The sequence below is a fragment of the Pistacia vera genome, unplaced genomic scaffold (assembly GCF_008641045.1).
Source record: "Pistacia vera cultivar Batoury unplaced genomic scaffold, PisVer_v2 Contig344, whole genome shotgun sequence".
In the NCBI taxonomy this organism is placed as follows: domain Eukaryota; kingdom Viridiplantae; phylum Streptophyta; class Magnoliopsida; order Sapindales; family Anacardiaceae; genus Pistacia; species Pistacia vera.
The window spans coordinates 1,815,936-1,837,477 of NW_022196162.1; the positions used below are offsets into that span (position 1 = coordinate 1,815,936).

A 21,542-nucleotide genomic window follows, 5' to 3' on the forward strand; every position below is an offset into this window, starting at 1 on the left:
TTAAATATTATTTTATTTCATTTTTCTACATTATAATTAAACAATTCCTCTACAAAAGGTTTGGTTTCTAGAAGCTCTTTTTTTTTTTTTCGGGAAGAAAGGGACATTCATACAATAATAGTGAGAGAAAAAAAAAAAAGGTAGATTTATTTGTGGAAAAAATTAAAGGCTTCCAGAAGCTCCTGCACGTGCCAAAGTAACTACAACCATTGGATGGTCTTAAAAGTTAAAACGCGCATTGGAATAGTGGCCCACGCTAATCTTGGAACTTTGGATGTGTCGCTTTCAGTGTTCTTCACCGTTGGATGTCGAATATTGGATTTCAGTAAGCGAATCGGAGGGTGTAGATAGTCCTAAGCAGCTCTTTGCTTCTAGAAACGTTGGTACGTGTGAGGAAATTTGGCTTTTGGGTTTTGTTTTTTGTGTCGGCTTCAAGTTATAAGCCGCTTGGCGTCTCAGCCGCCAGCCTACACTAAATAATAGAAATTACCTAAAATTAATATTAATAAAAATAAAAATATGAAAATAATTTAAAAAAAATTAAAATGCTTTTTATAGATATTATACTGTGTATTATTTGATTAAAAAATGAATAGAATAAATTTTCTAAAAGTAAACACAATAAACGTTTAACTTAAAATAGAAATATGAAACAAATTATGAGTAAATATGTTTTATTGATAATTCCTTCATATATAATTCAAGTTATAAAATGAGCATTGAGACCGTATGATTAAAACGTACGGTTTCATATTCGAATCCTTTTAACTCTTAAGATTTAAGTAGGTCATTTAAGACAAATATTATAGAAAAAATCTTCTTAAATTTTGAGAATATTTTCACTTTAAAAATATTAAATTCATTATTAATTTAACTACAAAATAATTTATTTTTAATTATTACAAAAAAAAATTATTTTTTGATATTTTCATTAATATTCCATCCCTAGAAAAAAATTATAACAATAAATCCATAGCTATTAGCTAAGCCTAAGAATAAAGCCGCAGCCAGCTTGAGAAAGGCTAAAGATTCTCAAAATGAAAACCACAGGCCCCATCCGCTGATTTTTGTCAAAACGACAACGCAAAAGGCACCGGTTTTCCATTTTCGTTTCCGCCATTTGACCTGTACGTATACTCTATATATATGAACACTTCTTCTTCTTCCTTTTTCACACACACTTAACACAAATATTTTTCTCAGACTCAATTATGTACGCCACTTTAAACATACCCACAATTCAACCCCACTTTTTTTCGCCCCAATCTTCGCCCAAAACCGCCCTTTCCCCAAAGTCACCCCAATCCCCTCCCCAAATCGTCCTTTCCCCAAATTCCACCCGGTATTCCGGCCGAAACAAGCGAAACCCCTGTCCGTCTGCCGTCTCGTATGCGGCTGAGGAGTCTACTGCCGTGGGCACGCTCGGAGGAAGCTTGTACGAGGTTCTGAGAGTTCACCCCACGGCCTCCTTGACAGAGATCAAGATGGCGTATCGCAACCTGGCGAAAGTTTACCATCCCGATTTATCAGGGGAACGCACATCAGATGGCCGAGATTTCATCGAGATCCATAACGCTTATGCCACGCTATCGGATCCGGCAGCGAGGGCGGTTTATGATCTGTCGTTGGCGGGGAGAAATAGGAGGAGGTTACAAACGGCGCCGTTTGGTTTTTCGGGTCGTGGTGGATTTTACCCGACCCGGAGATGGGAAACGGACCAGTGTTGGTAGCCGGATTTTTTTTTTTTTTTTTATTTGGGTGACCCCACATTGTTTTTCTTAATTTGAGGGGTTCAAATGTTATTTTTGCAATGTTGGGGGTGCCGATGTAAATAACATTATGTACATATAATTGAGTAAATATACATCATTTTCGGCATTAAAGTGACTTTTTTTGCCCTATTTTTATGCTATACATTGGTAGTTGTTTGGCTCATTTTAATTTATTGTTACTTTCTTGGCATTTTGGTTTGGTGCTCTACAAAATAAAAATATCTAACTTGGTGGACATGGAAAGCACTTTTTTTGAAAGTGTTTTTGTTGTTTGGTAAGTACATGGTGGGGAAGCTTGTTCCAAAAAGAAAAGTGATTCTAGTAAAAGTGCTTTGGCAAGTGTAAATGTTTTTATTTTTGGTGATTGAGATGTTCGGTTAGTTTGTGTACCTTAACTAATCCCGTAAATTAAACATTCTATAAGCCTAATAATACTCGAACATAAAACCTTTGGACAATCTAAGGTATTGCCATCCGATCGGGCGCAAACCAAGTGGTTAAGTGTGCATGCTTTAGGACTTTTGGTTATTTTTTAGCTCTATTATACCATCAAATTTGTAATTTAAATTGATATAACTATCATTTAGACCCTCACAAGCATAAAAGGGCAATTTGATATAATAACGTTATGTAAATATGATTGAGTAAATACACATAATTTTTGGCATTAAAGTGACTTGTTTTGCCCTATTTTAATGCTAAATAATAAATATTAGTAGTTGTTTGGCTCCTTTTAATTTATTGTTACTTTCTTGGCATTTTGGTGTGGTGCACCACAAAATAAAAATACCTAACTTGGTGGCATGAAAAGCTCTTTTTTTTAAGTGCGTTTTTTGTTTGATAAGTACTTGGTAAGGAAGCTTGTTCCATAGAGACAAGTGATTCTAGTAAAAGTGCTTTTGCAAGTGTAGATATTTTTATTTTTGGTGACTAGGATGTTCGGTTAGCGGTCAATTAAACATTTTACAAACTCAATAATACTCGAACACAAGACCTTGAGTAACCAAAGGTCATGTCATCCGCCCGACCGCAAGCCAAGTGGTTAACTATGCATGTTGCTTTAGGACTTTTGGATTACTTTTTAGCTCTATTATACCATCAAATTTTTAATTTAAATTGATATGATTATCATTTAGACCCTCACAACCATAAAAGGGCAATTTGATGTTATGTCAAACTCAAGAAGTATATAACTTACAAGAAAGATTTATCCAAGAAGATTGATGAAATTGAAATTGGCAATTGCTAACTGCAACACTGGTTTGACTATGGGTTGAATTTCTTATTTTGGAAGTTATGCGGGATGTTATTGATAATCTAAAATTTTGAAAGTCCTAAAAGGGCTATACTATGTTACTAGATGGGGTAACCTTACCCTAAACTTTGCACCATTGGATCTACCCCACCTGCTGCCTTCATTACTTTTTAGGGTAGATCCATTACTTTCTATGAACAACGTATTTCATACAACAGATCTCGTGTAAGAAAGATTTCTAATAACTTGGGCAAGAATTAATACCCAGATTGGCTGTCTTGCAATATGAGAGTACGGACATTTGCATTGCATTAAAAGAGGAAGCTGACTTCTATGTACATGTTGTGTAGTAACAAGTTTCTTTTCACAAAATCTAGGCTTTGCATGTGCATTCATGTCAACACTAAACACGGTTGAGTGTACAACATAAAAGTTTTCCTACATCCAAGATACAACTTGGATTTGCTTGGAATTGAAAGGGAAATGCCACTGAAACTGTTGTGACATTCATTAGATTATGAACAGAACACCCAAAAGAAACGTCATTAAAATATAATATCAAAAGCATGAATGGAAAAATTTTCATGATAGCGAATTACTTTCGACCAGAGGAAGCTAATCTGTTTAGTAGAAAACCAAAAAAATAGATAAAACCGACAATGTTATGAAAAAAAATATGTACAGTTTCCTACCGTATTAGAAGTCCATGTCACTGAGGTTTACAGGTCATCATCATGGAGTTGATGACATGCATGAGAAGACGGATACTTGAAAGTTCAGCGCCGGTGATTGTTGGTGAGTTACGTTGATGGTGCAGTCTCTGATAGACTTGATCAAAGATGGGTTGTGCATGCATTGTGATCACTGGATCTGTTGGGTTTATGGCGGCAGCCACATCTGTTAGCCATGCAAGTTTACGGTGTGTGTCATTGTTGATATCAACGGCCAACTGCTGCAGAAGAGAGAGCAATACTCCTTGGCTCAAAGGGAGAGGCACCGTAGCCAGAATCCCGTGTAGATCAACCTGGAAAATACAAGGAAGAAAAATCATACATGACTTAATATGCAGTAATGAGTATTTCAGCCAAGTTCACTTCTCATAATAATCTCCAGCACATACAGATGGAAAGTATACAGAGAAAAACTAGTATAGATCATTTAAATAACTTATGGCTAAGAGACCCATTAGGAACTAATACTCGAGTACAAGGACCGACAAAAGAATCTAAAGCATACTATAGCATACCTGTGAACATAGCCAAGACACAATAGACACATCACTTCTTTGTAGGGCAACAATGAAAGCTTCTTCATATTTGCGCTCAGATATCAATCTGGATAGTTCTTTTGCGGGGTCTAAAGATGATTCAACCTGAAGCATGAATATAGAGTAATTAATATTAGGATAGCCAACCAAAAATCTTAATGACAAATGTTATTAGGCAGCTGAATACGACTTTTCAGTCTTTCAGCATTCAGCTTCAATTGTTACTTGTAAATAACGAACAAGAGAAAGCAGAGAACCTTATCACGGAGAACATGCAAAGGTCCATTGCTCAGTTGGGGAATCAAGGGATGTACAACACTTGGGTTTCCTCCTGCAGCTGCAAGACTTATAAGTTTACGCTGAACATCTGCCAATTCTCCACTTAAAGTTTGGGCCAGTGACGAAGTAGAAGTAATTGAATCCTGAAAGAACCAAAGATTTTGATTTATGTACCTCAGAGGTAAGAAGGGGAAAAGAAAGGTCAGTGGTTCTATATGAATAGTATAGCATAGCATGATAATACACACCCTTAAAGCTAGAGCCAAGGGAGAATGTGCAGATTCAAAATGCTGCAGAGCTGCAGTTGAATGTTCAGCCATTCCTTTCTGAAAGGTAGCGTCTACTTGCTCAAAAATAGCTTTGCATGACTTCTCAAAGGCAGGGAACACTGAAGCTTCTACACCGGACTTCAAAGCATCCTAAATGAACAGACTGATAAGATCAGATATTTCTCTAAACTCACATCAAAAGATAAACAACCTATTTGAGCAATGATATTTTATTCAGTCCAGATCTGATTCAATAATTTAATTAAACTGAGCCAAGCTGAACTTGTGACCTGGAGAGCTATCTTGCCAGAAGTTTGAAATTGTGCTTGGATTTGCCTACCAACTGTAGCTTCAAGTCTTGTATTAACTGACCTGTCCAGCATATTCACTGCCTTGTCACTGACTCCTCTCTGCAGCACAAAGTATCAATTAGATGCCAATAAACCAGATTACTTTTAGAAGAACCAGAGATTCAGAGTTCAAACCTGGAAGGACTCTGTAATAGTTGAAGAAATAGTTTTCTCAATACTGGGAGAGATGGTGCGAACAATGGCTGGTCCAACTGCAGCCAATTCCCTCTTCACTGCTTTTTCTACTACAGGGGTCAAGTCCTTGTTAATTAAGTTAGTGATTAAATTAGTTATTTGTTGTGAGCGGTCTCGCGATAATTTCTCATTTTTCCCATTCTCCTCTTGGAAACGAGCCCACAATGCATCAGTGCTGGCCTTGACAGCCTTCTCAATCCCCCTTCCTAGAGATGCCTCCAGTCTTCTACCTTCTTTTGTTACAGGAAGGGTCACCACGCTCAACATCTGCTTCTGCAGTTCCTTTTGCATGGTCATTAGCTGCACAAAAAAGAAATACTATGTTGATAAGTTGACCGCGACTGGAACATATTGCAAGTGCATGTCATATTTATGATGGCTTATCCTATGAGATACAAAAACTTAAACCTTCATTTCTTTGCAAACATACTAACATAGTGTTACTAGTATGAGAAGATAAATACAAACATGAAACATGTTCCAAGATTCTCAACCAAGAATGACAGCGAAGACCAATAGCTGAACAACAGATCATAACTTCAGAAAGATTTGGCATGCGTAGGTAAAAGGTTGAACTCCGACATCCAATTTTACATTAAATCAAAGGCTTGCACAATCGCCATACATAAAAATTTATTAATAGTGAACAGAAAATATTGAAGCAATCAAGATTAAAAAGGTAATATACAGGATATAATTACTGCACATAAAAAATGTATAATTAGTGTGAAAAACAAAACCATTTATGCAGTGCCAGAAAGTGATCAAACAATCCCTTCACAATACGCTCATGTTAGTTATTCTTGAATGACACTCTTATGCATATTGAGCAATTAAAATGCAGAAAAAAATTGCACAATTTAACACGTACTAAAAGGGATTTTACAGCATCTCAACCGTGAGCAATTACCTGATTAAGCGTACTCTGCATAGTTGCAATTTGAGAAGAATCAGCTTGTGCAGAGGTGAGAGTTGAATTCCTCCCAGGTTCACGGAAAGAACCAGCTGAGTTAGGAACACTTGAAGAATGATCTGGCACTTGAGAATTGCTTCCTGTCTGCTTTTTCCCCTTGGCGCTTGGTGTTCCAGATTGTGCAAATATTGCAGTCACAGCTGACCCTGAAACCTTTCCATTAACATCTTTTGTGGAGTCCTGGGCTTCTGACTCACCACTAACAGAAGGTTGGGAAAGTTGGGCTGTTAAGCCAGCACCATCAACTTCCTGCAACTCTTCCACAAAATGATTTTCTGCTGATATTGCAGAAGACTCTCTGGCCATCTTGATTCCAAGATCTGAAGCCTGGGAGCAAAACAGCTTTTCTCTGTTTTCTGGAACATGGTTTTGAGTTTCTCCATAGGAACCAAATTCATCACCATGAGCAGCTCTCGTTTCACCCACTTCTTTAACCTCCACTTCAGCATTAGCCACATCACTATTGACGACCACATCTTGAATATTTGCCTCTTCCTCATCCTTGCCCTCAATAATATTGGTAGTTTCAGAAGATGAAGCTGACATTAAGATCTCAGAAGGAGTTATCAAATGAGTCGGATGTTTGAACATGATAGATGGATTCAGCACCCTGGATATATCTTTTGTTGCAATTTTCTTTTCTTCATTCTTTGCATCATTATCATAGGAAGCTACACCAGATACATTTGCATGAATGGTGTCCATTTGCCTGTCAACTGAATAGTCAATAATTGATTGGCTTCCGCCATGCTCACCAAGTGAGGGGCCCAGCTCAGAGCTATTTTTTGCATTTCCAAGACCAGAAAGCTTCCTAGACAACCGAGGACTCAGTGGAAGAGGAGGTGACGCCATACAAAAAATATTAGTATCACTAGTTGTTCGTGCCAGAGAAATAGGATTAGAATCCGTGTTAGATGTCATATTTTCTGGCAAAGCGGCAGCCTCAAGAGAAGTAGAACGAAGAGGATATCTTGCACTAGCAACTTCAGAGTAACTTGGCTTGAATGCTGAATTAGGGAATGGAAATGCGCCAAGTCTACTTCCATTTAAGTCAGCAATACTTGCATCCCGTGAGACACCTGAATCTGAATCCTCCACACTTTCTGTTGGTGGTGGCAAGCACTGGCACAAGTCCAAAGCATACTGCTGAATAGCCAGTGTTTGAACACAATAAAGCTTAACCATATGTCCACCGGGAGGCTCAGTTGTTCCTGTAAAACTCAAAATAGGCATGGTCACTGCAAACTCTCCTATGTAATCCATGCGGGTGGCCATGGGATTAGCACCATAGTCCAAGTGTACTGAGTAAATTGCATTCTTCTTCGCATTTGCAAATAAGAGAAGACCAGCTTGAGACAATGCCACAGTTTGGTTAAAGAATGCCTCCTCAACCTGAGCTTCAACAGAACTCCTGAAGGCTAATGTCTGGGTACACTTCCATGATTCAACATCACCAGGAAGCAGCCATCCTTCTTCACTAGCTGATGACCAAATCTTCACTTCCTTATTTAAAGGTCCCTGGAAACAGATTATCTGTTTAATAACAGCTTAATTGTTTAATTAAGAAAAAATACTATAGGAGTCGCTGTAATGCAAATGCAATTATTAACTGCCATAAAAAGGTCTAAGAGCAGCTTTCTAAAAAGAATGATGACAAAAGCCCTAAAGTAACATCTCATGAAGTTTAAAAGCAAAAGTATGAATGCCACAAACAAAATCATTCTAACCAATAAAAACCTTCTTGATCATATAAAAAAATGAACTAAAGTGACCAATGGGAAGATGCTTATTGTTTAGCAGCATAAAGTACTAGGTTGGCATGTACCGCTGTGACAAGTATGATGTGACCCGCCTGGTGCGGAGCAGTCAAGAACTTGGCTGAATTTACAGGTTGGCCACCGTGTGGTTTCAATGTAGCAAGTGCCCCTGCCTTGCCATCTTCCCAAATCTTTATCTGTTGCACAACAAGAAATTTTCATGCCAACAATCAATCCACTTATTGACATTAATCAATCACAAGGCATACAATTGCACACGTGAAAAAGAGGACAACAGAGATACTTAATTTACATAGTAAACAAATATTTTGTTCAAAAGATTGTGTTTGGGACAAGAGACAAAAAACCGCAATTCAAAAATCATAAGAAAAGTTAGTAAACTGACAACCATCCCCAGAGAAAACTCACTGCACTACTCTAGCAGGGATTATAAATTATTGGCATAGTTGATTGCCTTCCCTCACACAGCTCCAGCCAAGAACTTCCATTACTGCACTTTTATTATGTTGCCTTATTTTATGATAAAATTTGAAACTACGAAGTTACCATTATTAAGCTACACCCATATTTAATTTCAGCCACCATTAAAAAAAAAAAAAAATTATTGCTTTCGTTGAAAGATGATGTACAAATAAAGAAGCACAAACCGTGCCATCAGTAGAAGCAGAAACCAAGCGGGTGATTGTCCACTGACAAAAAGATATATCAGTTACTTCTCCATCATGTTTACCAACTAACTGAACTCCATCAATCAGCCTGTCAACAGAACATCGACGAGGCATCTCGGCTGAAAAACCTTCACCCTTGTCAGCTTTTGCAGTGTCAATTCTCAACACGCACTTCCCCGTCGCCACCACCAAAACATCCTGTAAAATCAAAATCAACAAAGCAAAACATTATTACAAACAATTTTCTTACAAAAAACTCAAACAAACATTTCAATTCAATTTGATTACTTGTTTGTTGCAATGCCAACAAAGCCTAGGATGCACATAATCTCCTTTACTCTCTCCTAAAAACTGAATAGCAAAAACAACGTCGCCTGTAATTTGTGGCTTATCTTGTTCATCTGGACCTTCACATATCTTCCAAACATAAACTCGCCCCTCCACACTCACAGTAGCCAAAAGGTGCACATCATCCGCGAAAAACACCATATCCGTGACTCTCTGAATCCCGACAAAGAACACAAACCAAACCCATTACAAATTTTTTTAGCAATAAACACTATAAAACCAAATAAATTACAAATATCTCACCACTGAATACACAACAAACACATCACAGAATACTTATTAGTATATTCACTAAAGCCCAAAATAAACTACAAATGCTTTAGCAAAGAAACAAAGCAAACCCATTACAGAACATTTGACAACAAACACTTAAAAAACAAAATAAACCCATTATAGAACACTTAATACCAAAACTAAAAAACCCAAAACAAATTATAAATACCTTAGCGTGGCCACGAAACAAAGCGCGCGAAGCAGTGTTGAGATTCAAAACCCTAACATTTCCACCTTTGAGCCCATACACAATGTAATGTGTATTAACAGCGATTTGTCTACCGAGAACAAGTTCAGGATCCGACCCGTACTTAGTAATCGGAGTCACCTCCAGTTGCATCGGTTCTCTCTCGCCTTCGACACGAACGTCCACGTCATAAGCCACGCAATCACCCGAAACATGCCGTCCTTTGGCCATTCTCTGACAAGAATTATTAGCAATAATAATACTACTACCAAAATTGTTGATACTACTATTGTTAGTGTTGTTGGTGTTGCTGTTATTGTTGAGAAGAGCGAGAATTTGGGTGCCGGCGTTGAGAGGAGGGGGTGAAGGATAAGGGGGGAAGCGGTGGGGGTGCATGTTAGCGTGGGGCTCCGGGGATAGCGGAGGGTAAGGGAAGAAGGAGGAGGTTGCAGTGGAGGTGGTGGCGGAGGAGGAGGGGGACGGAGGATAAGGAGGGAAGAAACTGTGCATGTCAAATTGAGGTTGAGGGGTTTTCGGAGAAGCCATTAGTTCATTCGCTGTGTGGAATGATGTGAAATTATGGATGTTTTGCTTGATGTCGACGAAAGAGAGTGAATGAGGAAAGTGATGGGTGTGTTGTAAAATAAATTCATTTTATGGGGGACTATTTTGTAATAAAAATAAGGCTTGCGTGTTAAGCGAAGTTATTGGACTTCTTTGAAAAAAAAAATGTTTTTGATAATTATTTAATGAAAATTAGATTTTCTTTTTCTATTTTTATTTAATTTGGTTAATTTTTTTTCATATGTATCCGTTAGTAATAAGGATTCGCAATATCACACAGAGAGATTGTTGGGATCCTTCTGTTTTTTTCAAACGGGAGAATGACATTTTCCCACCCAAGTTTTGGCGAAACGACACTTTCCTACCATTCGTCAGGTTTTGTTAGTATTTTATGTTAATATTTTATTAAAAAGACAAAAATACCCTTAAATAGTTTATTTCTTAATTAGTTTATTATAAATTAAAATTTAGTTAAGTCAAAGTCTTTACTCAATTATTTATTACTTTAAGTGTAAAGAAATATTTTTGTTTTCCCTTTGTTTATTTAATTAATTAGGAATATTGATTTTCTAGGTTAATTAGTAAAAATGAAAAACATTATAAATTTAGTAGATTATTGAATAATAGTGATGGGATATTGATGACATTATAGATAAATAAATAAATATTAAGGTCATTTAACTTTAAACAATTGCATAGCATTACTCCTAACTTTTTAAGTGGGGACTAACTATTTTTTCTTTTTTGACTTTTTAATATTCGACTTTTTGGCTAAATAAAAAATTATAAAGTCAAATATTTAAGGGTATTTTCGTCTTTTCAGTAAAATATTAACGGAAAATATAACAGAACCTAAAGAAGGGTGGGAAAGTGTCATTTTGAAACTTGAAGGGTGGGAAAGTGTCGTTTTGCCAAACCTTGGGTGGGAAAATGTCCTTCTCCCTTTTCAAACGGACAAACAGAAAGAGAATCAAACCAATTCCCTAAATATTTTTCTTGATATTTCTCAATATCCCGATTATTCAAGGGACGTGAAAAGCAGATGAATAAGTATTTGCTTCAGCCTTCGGAAAGAAATCGAAGAATTTTTTAAGAATCTTATAAGATTCATTCGTTCTTTTTTCTCTGATAGATGGTCAGAACTTTATCTAAGTTCGAATCTTATAGAAAAGTCCACTAGAGATAAGAAATTATTGAAAGTTCATATAAACAAATACTAATAGTAAAAGATAGGTAATGTTACACCGTTGCTCGATAACATACATTAGTTAAGTAACGTTACCTCAATATTGTATTTCATTATCAAACATTAGATGGGTAATGTTGTGAAATGTAAATTCCAAAAGGAGGAATGAAAATATAATTGTGGAGGTGAAAAAGAGGCTTGAAAGGTTTGGTGATGTCCTATTAAATCTCACCAATGACAGCTTACCACATCACAAAGGGTGCTTCCAAAAAACACAATTGCTTTATCTATTCAAACTCTTATTAATTATAACTTCAAACAAAACTAAACCAAAAGGCAAAAACGGAAAACATGAAAAACACTTTCACTTTTGGGTTTATCCAAAAGCAACTCCAAAATTGAAAATTTTATGTTAATTTATTGCTTTCCTTTTAAGCCAACAACTCCTATAACGTCCAAGTCTTGCCTTCACCATATATTATTCTCTTTTATTCTTTCATCATCTTCTTCGTCGATAACTTCCTATAAATTTACTCAGAACCCACTTCAGAATCTTCAAGATCCAAACTTTTTTGAGAGTTAGTGAGCGAGTTGAGTTGTTGTCAAAAGGGCATTGTCAAGATGTGTTGCGGAACCAAGATGTGCATGTTTTGTATTTGTTTGATAGCTGTGGTGGTTCTTATCGGGTTGCTGTTCGGATTCGGGGTTTTCAAGAAAGCCTTTCACAAGGCTAAGGATACTCTGCATGTTTGTGATCCAAACGTTCATGGCTCTCTCTGTGGAAAGGGAAGACCTTTCTTCAATTATGTTCCTCCTCCTTCTCCCTTTTAGTTTGATTCTTGATTAGTATTGAATTTGTTCCTTTTTTTTTTTTGTTTGTTTTCCTTCGTACTTGAATTAGGATATTGTGATTGTTAATTTGATGTTATGGATCTATATTTTAGTGTTTTGTGATATGGGTTTTTAATATAGAATTTATATAACATATTCTTTGATTTGTTTTTAATGTGATTTGAATTTTGTTGTTGGGGTTGTTTTATTTTTGGCATTGAATATGACAGATCCCAGAAAGATCCAAAGTCCAAACTTTGCTGCATTAAACACAATTTGGATTAAGAACTTTGAGGTTCTAATAGAATTGAAATTCCCAAGAAGATTGTTAGTATTTTTTTGAAGCTCAAGTCAGCAGCAGCATATTGCATTCTCAAAACAACAGGCTCTGTTGGGTTGAAAATTTAAGATCCTTTTTGCTGCTGAGTGCTGAGTTGTCTTTCAAAAGCATGTGATGTAATGGTTGTAGTTAAATATAATTTGAATTAAGAATTTTTGACATTCTAATTGAATTGAAATTCCCAAGAAGGTTTTTAGTGCTTTTTTGATGCTCAGTTCAGCAGCTGCATAAGACTCCATTAAGTTGAAAACTTAAGATCTTTTTTTTGCTGCTGAGTTGTCTCACAGAAGTGCACATAAGTTGCCTGGAAGTTCATGGCTTTACCAGATTGTTTAGGAGAATATACAAGATTTTATGACTGATAAACCATGTTCAGATTCACATTACAAATTCAGATTCACATTACAAATTCAGATTCAGCAGCCTGATGCCCTGTCAGGCTATGGACATGAAACAGCCTTAATAGAGTTATCAGGCTGTGGACATGAAACAGCCTTAATAGAGTTTTTGACAGGTCCATGTCCCATTAAGAACTCTCACAAGTCATCTATTTTTAACAACCAGCACTAATGAATGGTAAGCATTCAGAAGAACAAGTTCAATCGGCAAAACTTGAGAAAACTGTGGTATTTAGCTATGAAAATTTTAGAAGAACAATGAATTGTATAAATATGGCTACCACCTGATGAATTTGAAAGTATATTTTTACATAGGATTGAAGCATTGCCGTTAATCACGCATAAGCTCACAACAAAATTGATTCAATGCACATTTGTACAAAGATGATACCGCTGGAAGCAGCAAACAATATCACAGTATTGTTCTAACAAATTGATGATCGATACTGAGTTCTTCCACTAGGTATATCCATTTGGTTTCTCTCCACTCTTTGCCGATCTCTTCTGCATGTCGACATCATGATGTTGAATTGCAGCATCTAAAGCCTACACCAAAGTGCTGTTTTCCATGAGTTCCGTATTACATTAACATGCAAAATACAAACATAATCCAAGCTAATGGGCAGAGATGCTTTTCTTAAATAATGTCATTACTTTACCAACATGAAATTATTTCTAGTAATTCACTTTCACGTTATTTCAAACATCAGCAGTGCGATTGAGTGACGGACAGACTACCGACAACGTATCACTCATTTATTACATTTATAAGATATGAATGTGATTGGAAACCACAATCAAAAACCACTGATCAAGGGAGAATAGGAGAGGTTATGCGGTTGAACCAAGTAATGGAGAGAAGTGCTGACCTGTTGCATTGGACGAACAAGGAGGGAAACCTGGTGCCGGAGCTCTGACTGCAAAGATTCCTTCAATTCCTGGAATTTTATTAAGGATAAGGATATAGCTTAAGTTAATAAATGTAAGAAATACTGAAGTTCTTTATAAATCCCATGATAAAAGTTGTACAAATCAACATGATTAATGCTTCTACAATCACTGCTATGTACATTGGTATATTTGGCTGGGTTTTCTATCAAGATTACTTTTTTCATTAGCAACTGATTCAATGCAAAACCATACGGATGAAAAAAAGCCAAAGATGTAAACTTTTGCAGGAAACATACCTCTAGCTGTGGATAAATATTTGACATGGCATCCTTCAGTCTGGTTACCTGTATATATCATAAAGGAATGAACAAAGATACAAATGCTATATCCTCACCATGATAAACATGAAAATCCAAACCTCTCGATACCATCAAAATTTTGCCTACTGAAGTCTATGTATTGTAGGTCAACACTTCAAGCATCCCAAAAGAGGAAGAAACTTTTAACTAATGACGTGATAAATTGTTTGACTTATAAACACTTGAGGCATTCCTAGGAAACACCAAATCTCAGTTTGAAATAAGGTATGATAGAGGAACCTCATCGCAAGAAGAGAATTAAAGTCATTACCTTAGTATAAAGATATGTAGTGGTGATTGGATATGAAGACCAAAAATGCCTCAGTAATTCTTGAATTGTTGTCCAATGCTGCAGAGAATAATGTTTTCCTTGTAAACATGATTTCACTGGAAACTATACCAAAATCTAGCAACAGAATTAATAAGTTCAACAAGAAACAAACATCTGACTCATTGAATTTGAAGTCTAATACAGAACATGTCGTGTCATAAACCAGATAAAACCTTATATATTTTGTAAAGTAACTTTCTTTTTTCTGATTGTTGAAAGGATTATATTGATAGTAAAGAAAATGACAAGCGTGAGCCAATCCCCACTATATTTAGAAAAGCAACTATATATAGTTTATAGGAGTGAGGATAACTCACAAATAGAAGTTTCTCTCTAGTTGTATTTGGCAATCTATCTAGAACACTCTCCCGAGGATTCTTCCCGAGATGATATTTGATGCTAGAGATATTCTGAGTCAACCCATTAAAAACCTACAAATAAATTTGAACAGTTAAACACTTGCATTAATAAAATATATCTCCTCATTTCTATTAGAAACGGAATACTGATTATCACATCCAAATATGCTAATACCTTAATGGCAACATCAGAACTAACTATTGGATCACTTAATCCATTTTCTTTAATCTCAGAAATAGCATTCCTCATAGAAGCATATGCTTCCTGGGTGTTGCAGTTCCGTGATTCCCTCCTTGCCGATGCATCTCTGGAGGTTTTTAGTGCATTAACTTGTTGAGAATCAAAGTATTCCCGAGCATCCTGGTTCCATAAATTTGACATAAATTATATGCGACAACCATAAACTGATAGCAAAGTGTGATAAGAAAGTCAAACCTTAATGCTAAGTGGGGCTAAAGGAAGACTATCTGGTGGTTGGAGATCCTCAATTGGTGCAACCCGGGCGATTCTCTCTAATCTATCCTCGTTTTCATTTCCATCAGCTCCTTGCTTGCCTATATTAAATAACAGTAAAGTAACAACACTTCCTATATAACTGATCTTGAACTGATTTTTTTTTTTTTTTGCTGTTGTATAGCGGGGTGGGGAGCTTAAACTCAATTGGTATAAAAGAAAGGAAATCTAAATCATACTTACCCTGCTTTGAATGTGCAAGTGCCTCTGCTACAGCCTTTGTGTTGTCTTCCCTTTCAACATCTAAATTAAGGTTTACGAAAGTCAAGAAAAATACATATATATAAGTTTATTGAAAAATAGCCCAAAAAAACTTGGTGTAACATGTTTTCAGGATATAAATGAAAAAAATATACCATATGAGATTCAAGGGGAACAGGAACATATGATAAATATTTCCAACAGATTAGAATCAGCTATCAAATATTTCATGTGTAATTTAAACATGAAGAAAAGAGAAAATTGAATGGAGTGCCTTACCTACAGTTCTTCCTTCAAGAACAACAGCAGCATGCCGATTAAGGTCTTGCAGCAGAGTCCTTCTATAAAATTCATTCTGAGATTCATTTACTTCCTTGCTGCCATCACGTAAAATCCCATGATCCTGCAATTGAAAATATGCAACTGATATTTGAAAATGAAACAAAAATGGTTCAAACCAATAGAAAATTAAAAGAAGCACCCATCAGACTTTTGACAACAAATGAACTTTTAGGAACAGCATATGCACTGATAATATAAAATATAATTTACACTCAAGATAGAGTTGGAAACTTGAAAATAAGGAAAAAAAAAATCTATTACAGATCAGGAAAAAGGAAAGAACAGAGAAATGAATAAAATTGGAGAATGGTGTGTCATCCAACTTACAGGCAGATGGGTGTAATCATCCCCTTCATCAGCTTCTATGTCTAAGGTTGGATCAACCCGTCTAATCTGCAATTATATAAAGGCTCTTAACACAATATATTAGAAGACGAAAGAAAAAGTAGGAAGCCTTTTACATTTAAAAAATGTTAATGGAACAACAGAGTATCAAGGATCCAGCTTTCCAAGAAAAGCACCTTCTTACGAACTTCCCTTGCCAATATATCATCTTCCTTCAGAAAAACAGCAAGCTCTTCATCTTCAGCAGCCTCTGCTGCAACAGCATGAACATTTTTCGTACGGTTGAGGTATTCTGCTCTACAATATTTGGTCCAGAATTCCATTTCTGTCATCTAAGACCAATTTACATATATTACACACCAAAAATACCAAAGCAGAAATTCATAATTCTGAAAGAAAATTGTCTAAAGAATTCAAAAAGAAGTTCCAAGGTTGTCACTACCTTTTTGGGAACAAAATTCAAATATGCCCGGTGAACAGCTGGTTTCTCCGCAAAAATCTGAAAGAAAATTTATCCATTTATACAAAAGAAACAAAATTAAAGAAAAGGAACACAATGGTAAGCCAAATGCTATAAAAGTATATTCCAGACCACTTGAGAAGTGTTAAGTTACCAATTGACCAACAAGCTTAAGTTTACAAGGGCCCAAAAACAATATTTAAGCTCTAACATGCTCCCTCGTGGGCTCTTGTATATGGGTCAAACATAATCACAACAAAAAATACAATCATCAAAATACACTCATTAAAATTTACCTAATACGTCAGGGGATTCAAACACAAGACCAGTTGGTCAATTTGGCTTTGATATTATGTTACATTACCTCTTGAGCTTATAAATTAGGGCCCAACAATAGTATTTAAGCTCTAAAAAGCAAACAAAAATTTGTCCTAACAAAAAAAATGAATAAATGAGAGAATACACAAACCTGTAAAATGATCTCTGGCGTCAAACTAAATGTAACTTTGTTCGTCTGAAAATTAAAAGAGAGAGAGAGAGAGAAATAAGAATTACAACTTTTCCATGTGATAAAGTTAGAAGGCTAAAATAACAACTTCAATACAAGAAAACAACTCTTAAAAGCTTTTGCCAAATAGAAAGAGAAAAAGATAACATACCCGACCATCAGTCAATGGTCTTATGTCTGAAATCATGACACTTTTAAAACCAACCCGTTGTTTTGACTTCATGCTGGAATCTTTATTCAGCAACTTCTGCATTATGAATAAGCAGCAGAATTACAATTATATGTCCTTGATAATTATTTGGTCTTCCTATGTGCAGAATAATAACTCAAGGTAGATGTTCATCCATTGGATGAAACAGAAAGGTAAAAATCAATAGAAAAAGCTGAAAGTTCATAAGTTAAATGACAAGGTACTAATCATAAAAAGAATCGTGTTTAAATATAAATCTTCAAAAAGAAACCAACCTTCCTTGTTGCCCAAAATTCAGCTTCTGTCAAGATATTACCACCAACAAATTGCTGATGAAGTTTCTGCAACTCGCTTTGGGAGAAAAAAATAAGTCATATTAAGTGAAGCTTCTAAGATATAATAACACAAGAGATTCAACAGCACAAGGAGGATCTCAGATTAAACTATTATCATTAAGCTGAGTACACAAGTATATAAAATTGAACTAGTTGCTTAATACCACATGACTATAAGAAATTACCTATCCTCTTGCAAGAGCTTAATTCGAAGCTGCATTTCTGCTGCACTAAGTTGTTCATCAGCTAATGTAACAGCAGCTTTTTCCGTAGCAGTGGTTGAAGTCTCTCTGGACTTCTCAAGGACTTTGCCTGTTTGCGAAAAAAAAAAATATATATTGCTTTCAAATTTTTCTTTTTAAAAAAGGAATAACAAAACACAGCAATCTAATTGGCAACTATATAACAACACCCCTTTTTCTTTTAGAAAAGTATATATTCTAACAAGATGCACTAACCACAATACCACATAAGAACAAGAGGCAAATTCATAGATACTCTATTTGAGACCCTAAACTCAGCAGTCTCATTAAGCAATTTCTTCAAATACATCTATACTAAATTGTAAGACATTCCAAACATAAGGGTAAACAACACTGACAAACTAATTAATTTTTTCTAAGAGGGCACTGAACCCTTTCTCAAGAAGGCACAAATAAATGTATATCTTCAATGTCACAGGTAAATAATAACCCAAAAATAATGATAACAATAACACATAGAGAGTAAAAATGGCTGTTCCAAGAGTTTCAATTAATGAGTATCATACCCCAAGTCAGCACATAAAGACCAAAAAAAAAAAAAAATCACTTCAAAGATATTTAGCAGACAGAAAAAGTCATACATAAACCTTCCTTGCAATAAAAATCAGCATCAATAACAGTAAAGGAATGATATAACCCATATATATGCAACTAAAACTCTAAAACCTTCAATGAAATCGATGAGACGTACCCACAAAATCTCGGCAAACATGGAGATCAGCGTAGCTATCAAACTCGAAAATGTAGCTTCCCCCCTGAAACAAACACACACATTACTCAATACAACATAAACACAAACAAAAACATAACTTTACACCTGACTTAAAAAACAAGAAACGCAAACCTGAAAGGATAGATTAATCAATGGCGGCTTGTTTGATCCCTCCTTAGTATATTTATGGCCTGTAAACAGAACCCCAGATAAAATGTTACACCCATAAATGAATTAATATCATCAAAATCAAAACTTTTTTCAGAAAAAACCCACCTTGAATTGACTTGAACTCCACAACCACCTTAGTACCAGAGTTACGATTATCAGGCACGAACATTAATTTCTGCTCATTCTTTACAATTTAACAATTAAAAAAAAAAAAAAACCAAACAATAAACAGCATTAACAATCAATGAACATAAAAGAATGGAAACGATAACAAGTTGTGAAGAGAAAATGAGAGAAACCATTCTAAGAACACCGGGACAGCCGGGGTCTTTGACGGAGGTTTTGTACTTAGTTCGCTTGGTGACCTGCGAGCTTGACATCTTTAAAAGCCGATCAATGAATCATTCAATGAATTCAGCTGGGGGTGCAATTGAGAAAAATAAAAGTAGCGATTTAGTTAAGATTCTCTGCATCAACGGGCTCAAGTTTCAATCTTTATTTCAGGGAGTGATCTGCATTTAAAACTCTCAAGTGGGTTTGAATTGAAGAGATTGGTCGCTGATTCTTTGGTGTATTTGAAGAGAACACGCACAGAGAATGAAAGATGGGAGAGATTTATTGGGACCTGCTCTGTGTGTGTGCTGTTCTTGGGAGTTTGGAGAAAGCACAGCTTAATCATATAGCACAAGAATATCAGGACGCAAATAGCAAATCTTTTTTCTTTTTTTTTTTTTTTTCTTTTTTTTTTTTCAGAAGAAAGGTTACTGTAATTTTTTTGGAAAAATAGCCAAACCTAGCTGTAGTTTTGACCATATAATCCTCTTAGATTAATTTTATTGCTCGTAATATTGATTAACACTAAACTATATAATTAGATGCATTAACCCTTTTTGGGATCCGTGTTAATGGTAATGTGGACTCAACCATTTGACACTTTTAAGTTTATGCTTTTGGAAAGGTAAATGTGGAATGTCTTTCTTGTGAAGTGGTTTATATTCGATGATAATTATAAGTTAAAGTCAATATTAGAGTTTTTAAACTATCCTTAAGTAATCGAAGGGTTGAATAGAGACTCTTGGAGTATTACACAAGAAGTCATAAATTCAAGGTTGCTAATAGGGTTAGCCAAGGGAGGTTTCCGTTGACTTCAAAGTCTTAGAAATTAGTTGAGATGCATGCAAACTGGCTTGAGCACCTCAGTCATAAAGAAAAAAAAATTAGAGTTTTTGTTTCAAACAATTGTACTATATGCTTGTTAGGGGAATCACTAAGGGGACATTTGATTAGGGGTTATGTGGGATTATTAGGGTTATGTCATCTTATATTACTTGATTAACATGTTTGATTGTTAAGTAATATAAAATTACGATAATTTTCAAATACTAATAGTAATTGCTATTGGTAATATTGGAGGTAATATGGGATGCGTTTGGTTCCATATTATTATCCATATTCTCAATCATATTCATCAAACATTATTTGAGAAATATTATTTTATTTTTTAATTACTTTTAAACCACTTAAGTTTACTAAATTCATTAAATACCCCTCGAAAAAAGTTTAAAATGTAACAAAAACACCCCCTAAACCCATACTTGCCAGATTCTGGCAACCACCGCCGGTGGTAGTCGAAATCTGTTACAATGGCCTACACCACTACCGGAAAAGGCCGGTAATTCACCGATCTGGCCTTTTTCGGAAAGTCCATTGTTGATGGCCAAAGAAATGGCCGTCGTTGACTGACAATGACGGCCAAAGATGGACTTTAGCGGCCGTCGACTAGGGGTGTTCAAAAAAATGCAAAAACCGAACCGAACCGGTAACCGAACCGAAAAACCGGTTAACCGAAAAAACAGTTCGGTTACGGTTCGAAAAATTCAAAAAACCGAATTTTCGGTTCGGTTACCGGTTCGGGCAAAATTAGAAACGGTTAACCGAAAACCGGTTTTCTAAACCGGTTTTTCAAATATATATATATATATATTAAATAAATAAATAATAACCTAAACTAAAATAAATCCCTAATTCACTCAATCTAAAATCCCAACCCAAATTTTTTTCTTAGTTTCCAATGTATTGTCTATATTTACAATTTAATTTAGGACAAAATTAAAAAAAAAAAGTTTTATAAAAAAAAAAAGGGAAAACCGGTTCAAAACCGGTTAACCGCTTTTTTTAAAATGGTTAACCGGTTTTTCGGTTAACCGAAAAACCGGTTTTCCCTAAAACCGGTTCGGTTTCGGTTCGGGAATTTTTCCAAACCGAAAATCCGGTTCGGTTTAGAAAAGCGGTTAACCGGTTCGGTTAACCGCTTTTGAACACCCCTACCGTCGACGGCCACATCTGGCCGTAGATCTGGCATTTTCTAGCCAGATCTGCCAGAAAAGGCCATATTGACGCGTTACGACACAGATTCGACCAGTCTGTGTTGTAATGTAATTTTCAGGCCAGATTCCGGCGGTGGTGGCCAAAATCTAGTACTGCACGTGATAGGGGTGTTTTTGTTATTTTACAAAATTTTTATATATTGGGGTGTTTAATTAAATTAGCAAACTTAGGGGGTTTTTTAGAAATTTTTAAATTTTACCTTATAATACTCCCCTATTCAACTACCTAATTTTATTCCCA

The 21,542-nt window shown here is 35.6% G+C and overlaps 4 protein-coding genes across 5 annotated transcripts; 2 read left to right on the plus strand and 2 right to left on the minus strand.

Annotated features, from left to right (window-relative positions):
* Window positions 1-1,211: 1,211 nt before the first annotated feature.
* LOC116138829 (chaperone protein dnaJ 11, chloroplastic-like) lies at window positions 1,212-1,730 on the plus strand. Its single transcript, XM_031424486.1, has one exon. The coding sequence runs from the start codon at window positions 1,212-1,214 to the stop codon at window positions 1,728-1,730; it is 519 nt and encodes a 172-aa protein (XP_031280346.1).
* A 1,851-nt stretch (window positions 1,731-3,581) lies between these two features.
* On the minus strand, window positions 3,582-10,196 carry LOC116138866 (enhancer of mRNA-decapping protein 4-like). The gene is made up of 11 exons (XM_031424531.1): window positions 9,597-10,196; window positions 9,095-9,307; window positions 8,786-9,004; window positions 8,186-8,314; window positions 6,298-7,878; window positions 5,328-5,687; window positions 5,133-5,252; window positions 4,822-4,992; window positions 4,552-4,716; window positions 4,274-4,399; window positions 3,582-4,051 (listed from the first exon to the last, which is right to left on the minus strand). The coding sequence occupies exons 1-11, from the start codon at window positions 10,158-10,160 to the stop codon at window positions 3,737-3,739; spliced, it is 3,963 nt and encodes a 1,320-aa protein (XP_031280391.1). The 5' UTR covers window positions 10,161-10,196; the 3' UTR covers window positions 3,582-3,736.
* Window positions 10,197-11,699: 1,503 nt separating this feature from the next.
* On the plus strand, window positions 11,700-12,388 carry LOC116138923. The gene has a single exon (XM_031424599.1). The coding sequence runs from the start codon at window positions 11,986-11,988 to the stop codon at window positions 12,193-12,195; it is 210 nt and encodes a 69-aa protein (XP_031280459.1). The 5' UTR covers window positions 11,700-11,985; the 3' UTR covers window positions 12,196-12,388.
* A 737-nt stretch (window positions 12,389-13,125) lies between these two features.
* Window positions 13,126-19,594, minus strand: LOC116138909 (general transcription and DNA repair factor IIH subunit TFB1-1-like). Of its 2 annotated transcripts, none has more exons than XM_031424585.1 (20): window positions 19,214-19,594; window positions 19,020-19,098; window positions 18,876-18,934; window positions 18,723-18,786; window positions 17,954-18,080; window positions 17,709-17,784; window positions 17,395-17,490; window positions 17,205-17,249; window positions 16,718-16,774; window positions 16,452-16,607; window positions 16,258-16,323; window positions 15,868-15,991; window positions 15,571-15,630; window positions 15,310-15,428; window positions 15,049-15,234; window positions 14,832-14,945; window positions 14,455-14,532; window positions 14,121-14,168; window positions 13,803-13,871; window positions 13,126-13,492 (listed from the first exon to the last, which is right to left on the minus strand). In XM_031424585.1, exons 1-20 carry the CDS (start codon window positions 19,292-19,294, stop codon window positions 13,451-13,453), a joined length of 1,746 nt encoding a protein of 581 aa, XP_031280445.1. In that variant the 5' UTR covers window positions 19,295-19,594; the 3' UTR covers window positions 13,126-13,450. The 2 variants fall into 2 exon arrangements, with proteins under 2 accessions (XP_031280445.1, XP_031280444.1); XM_031424584.1 differs by having other exon boundaries at window positions 13,128-13,479; window positions 19,214-19,593.
* Window positions 19,595-21,542: the final 1,948 nt, after the last annotated feature.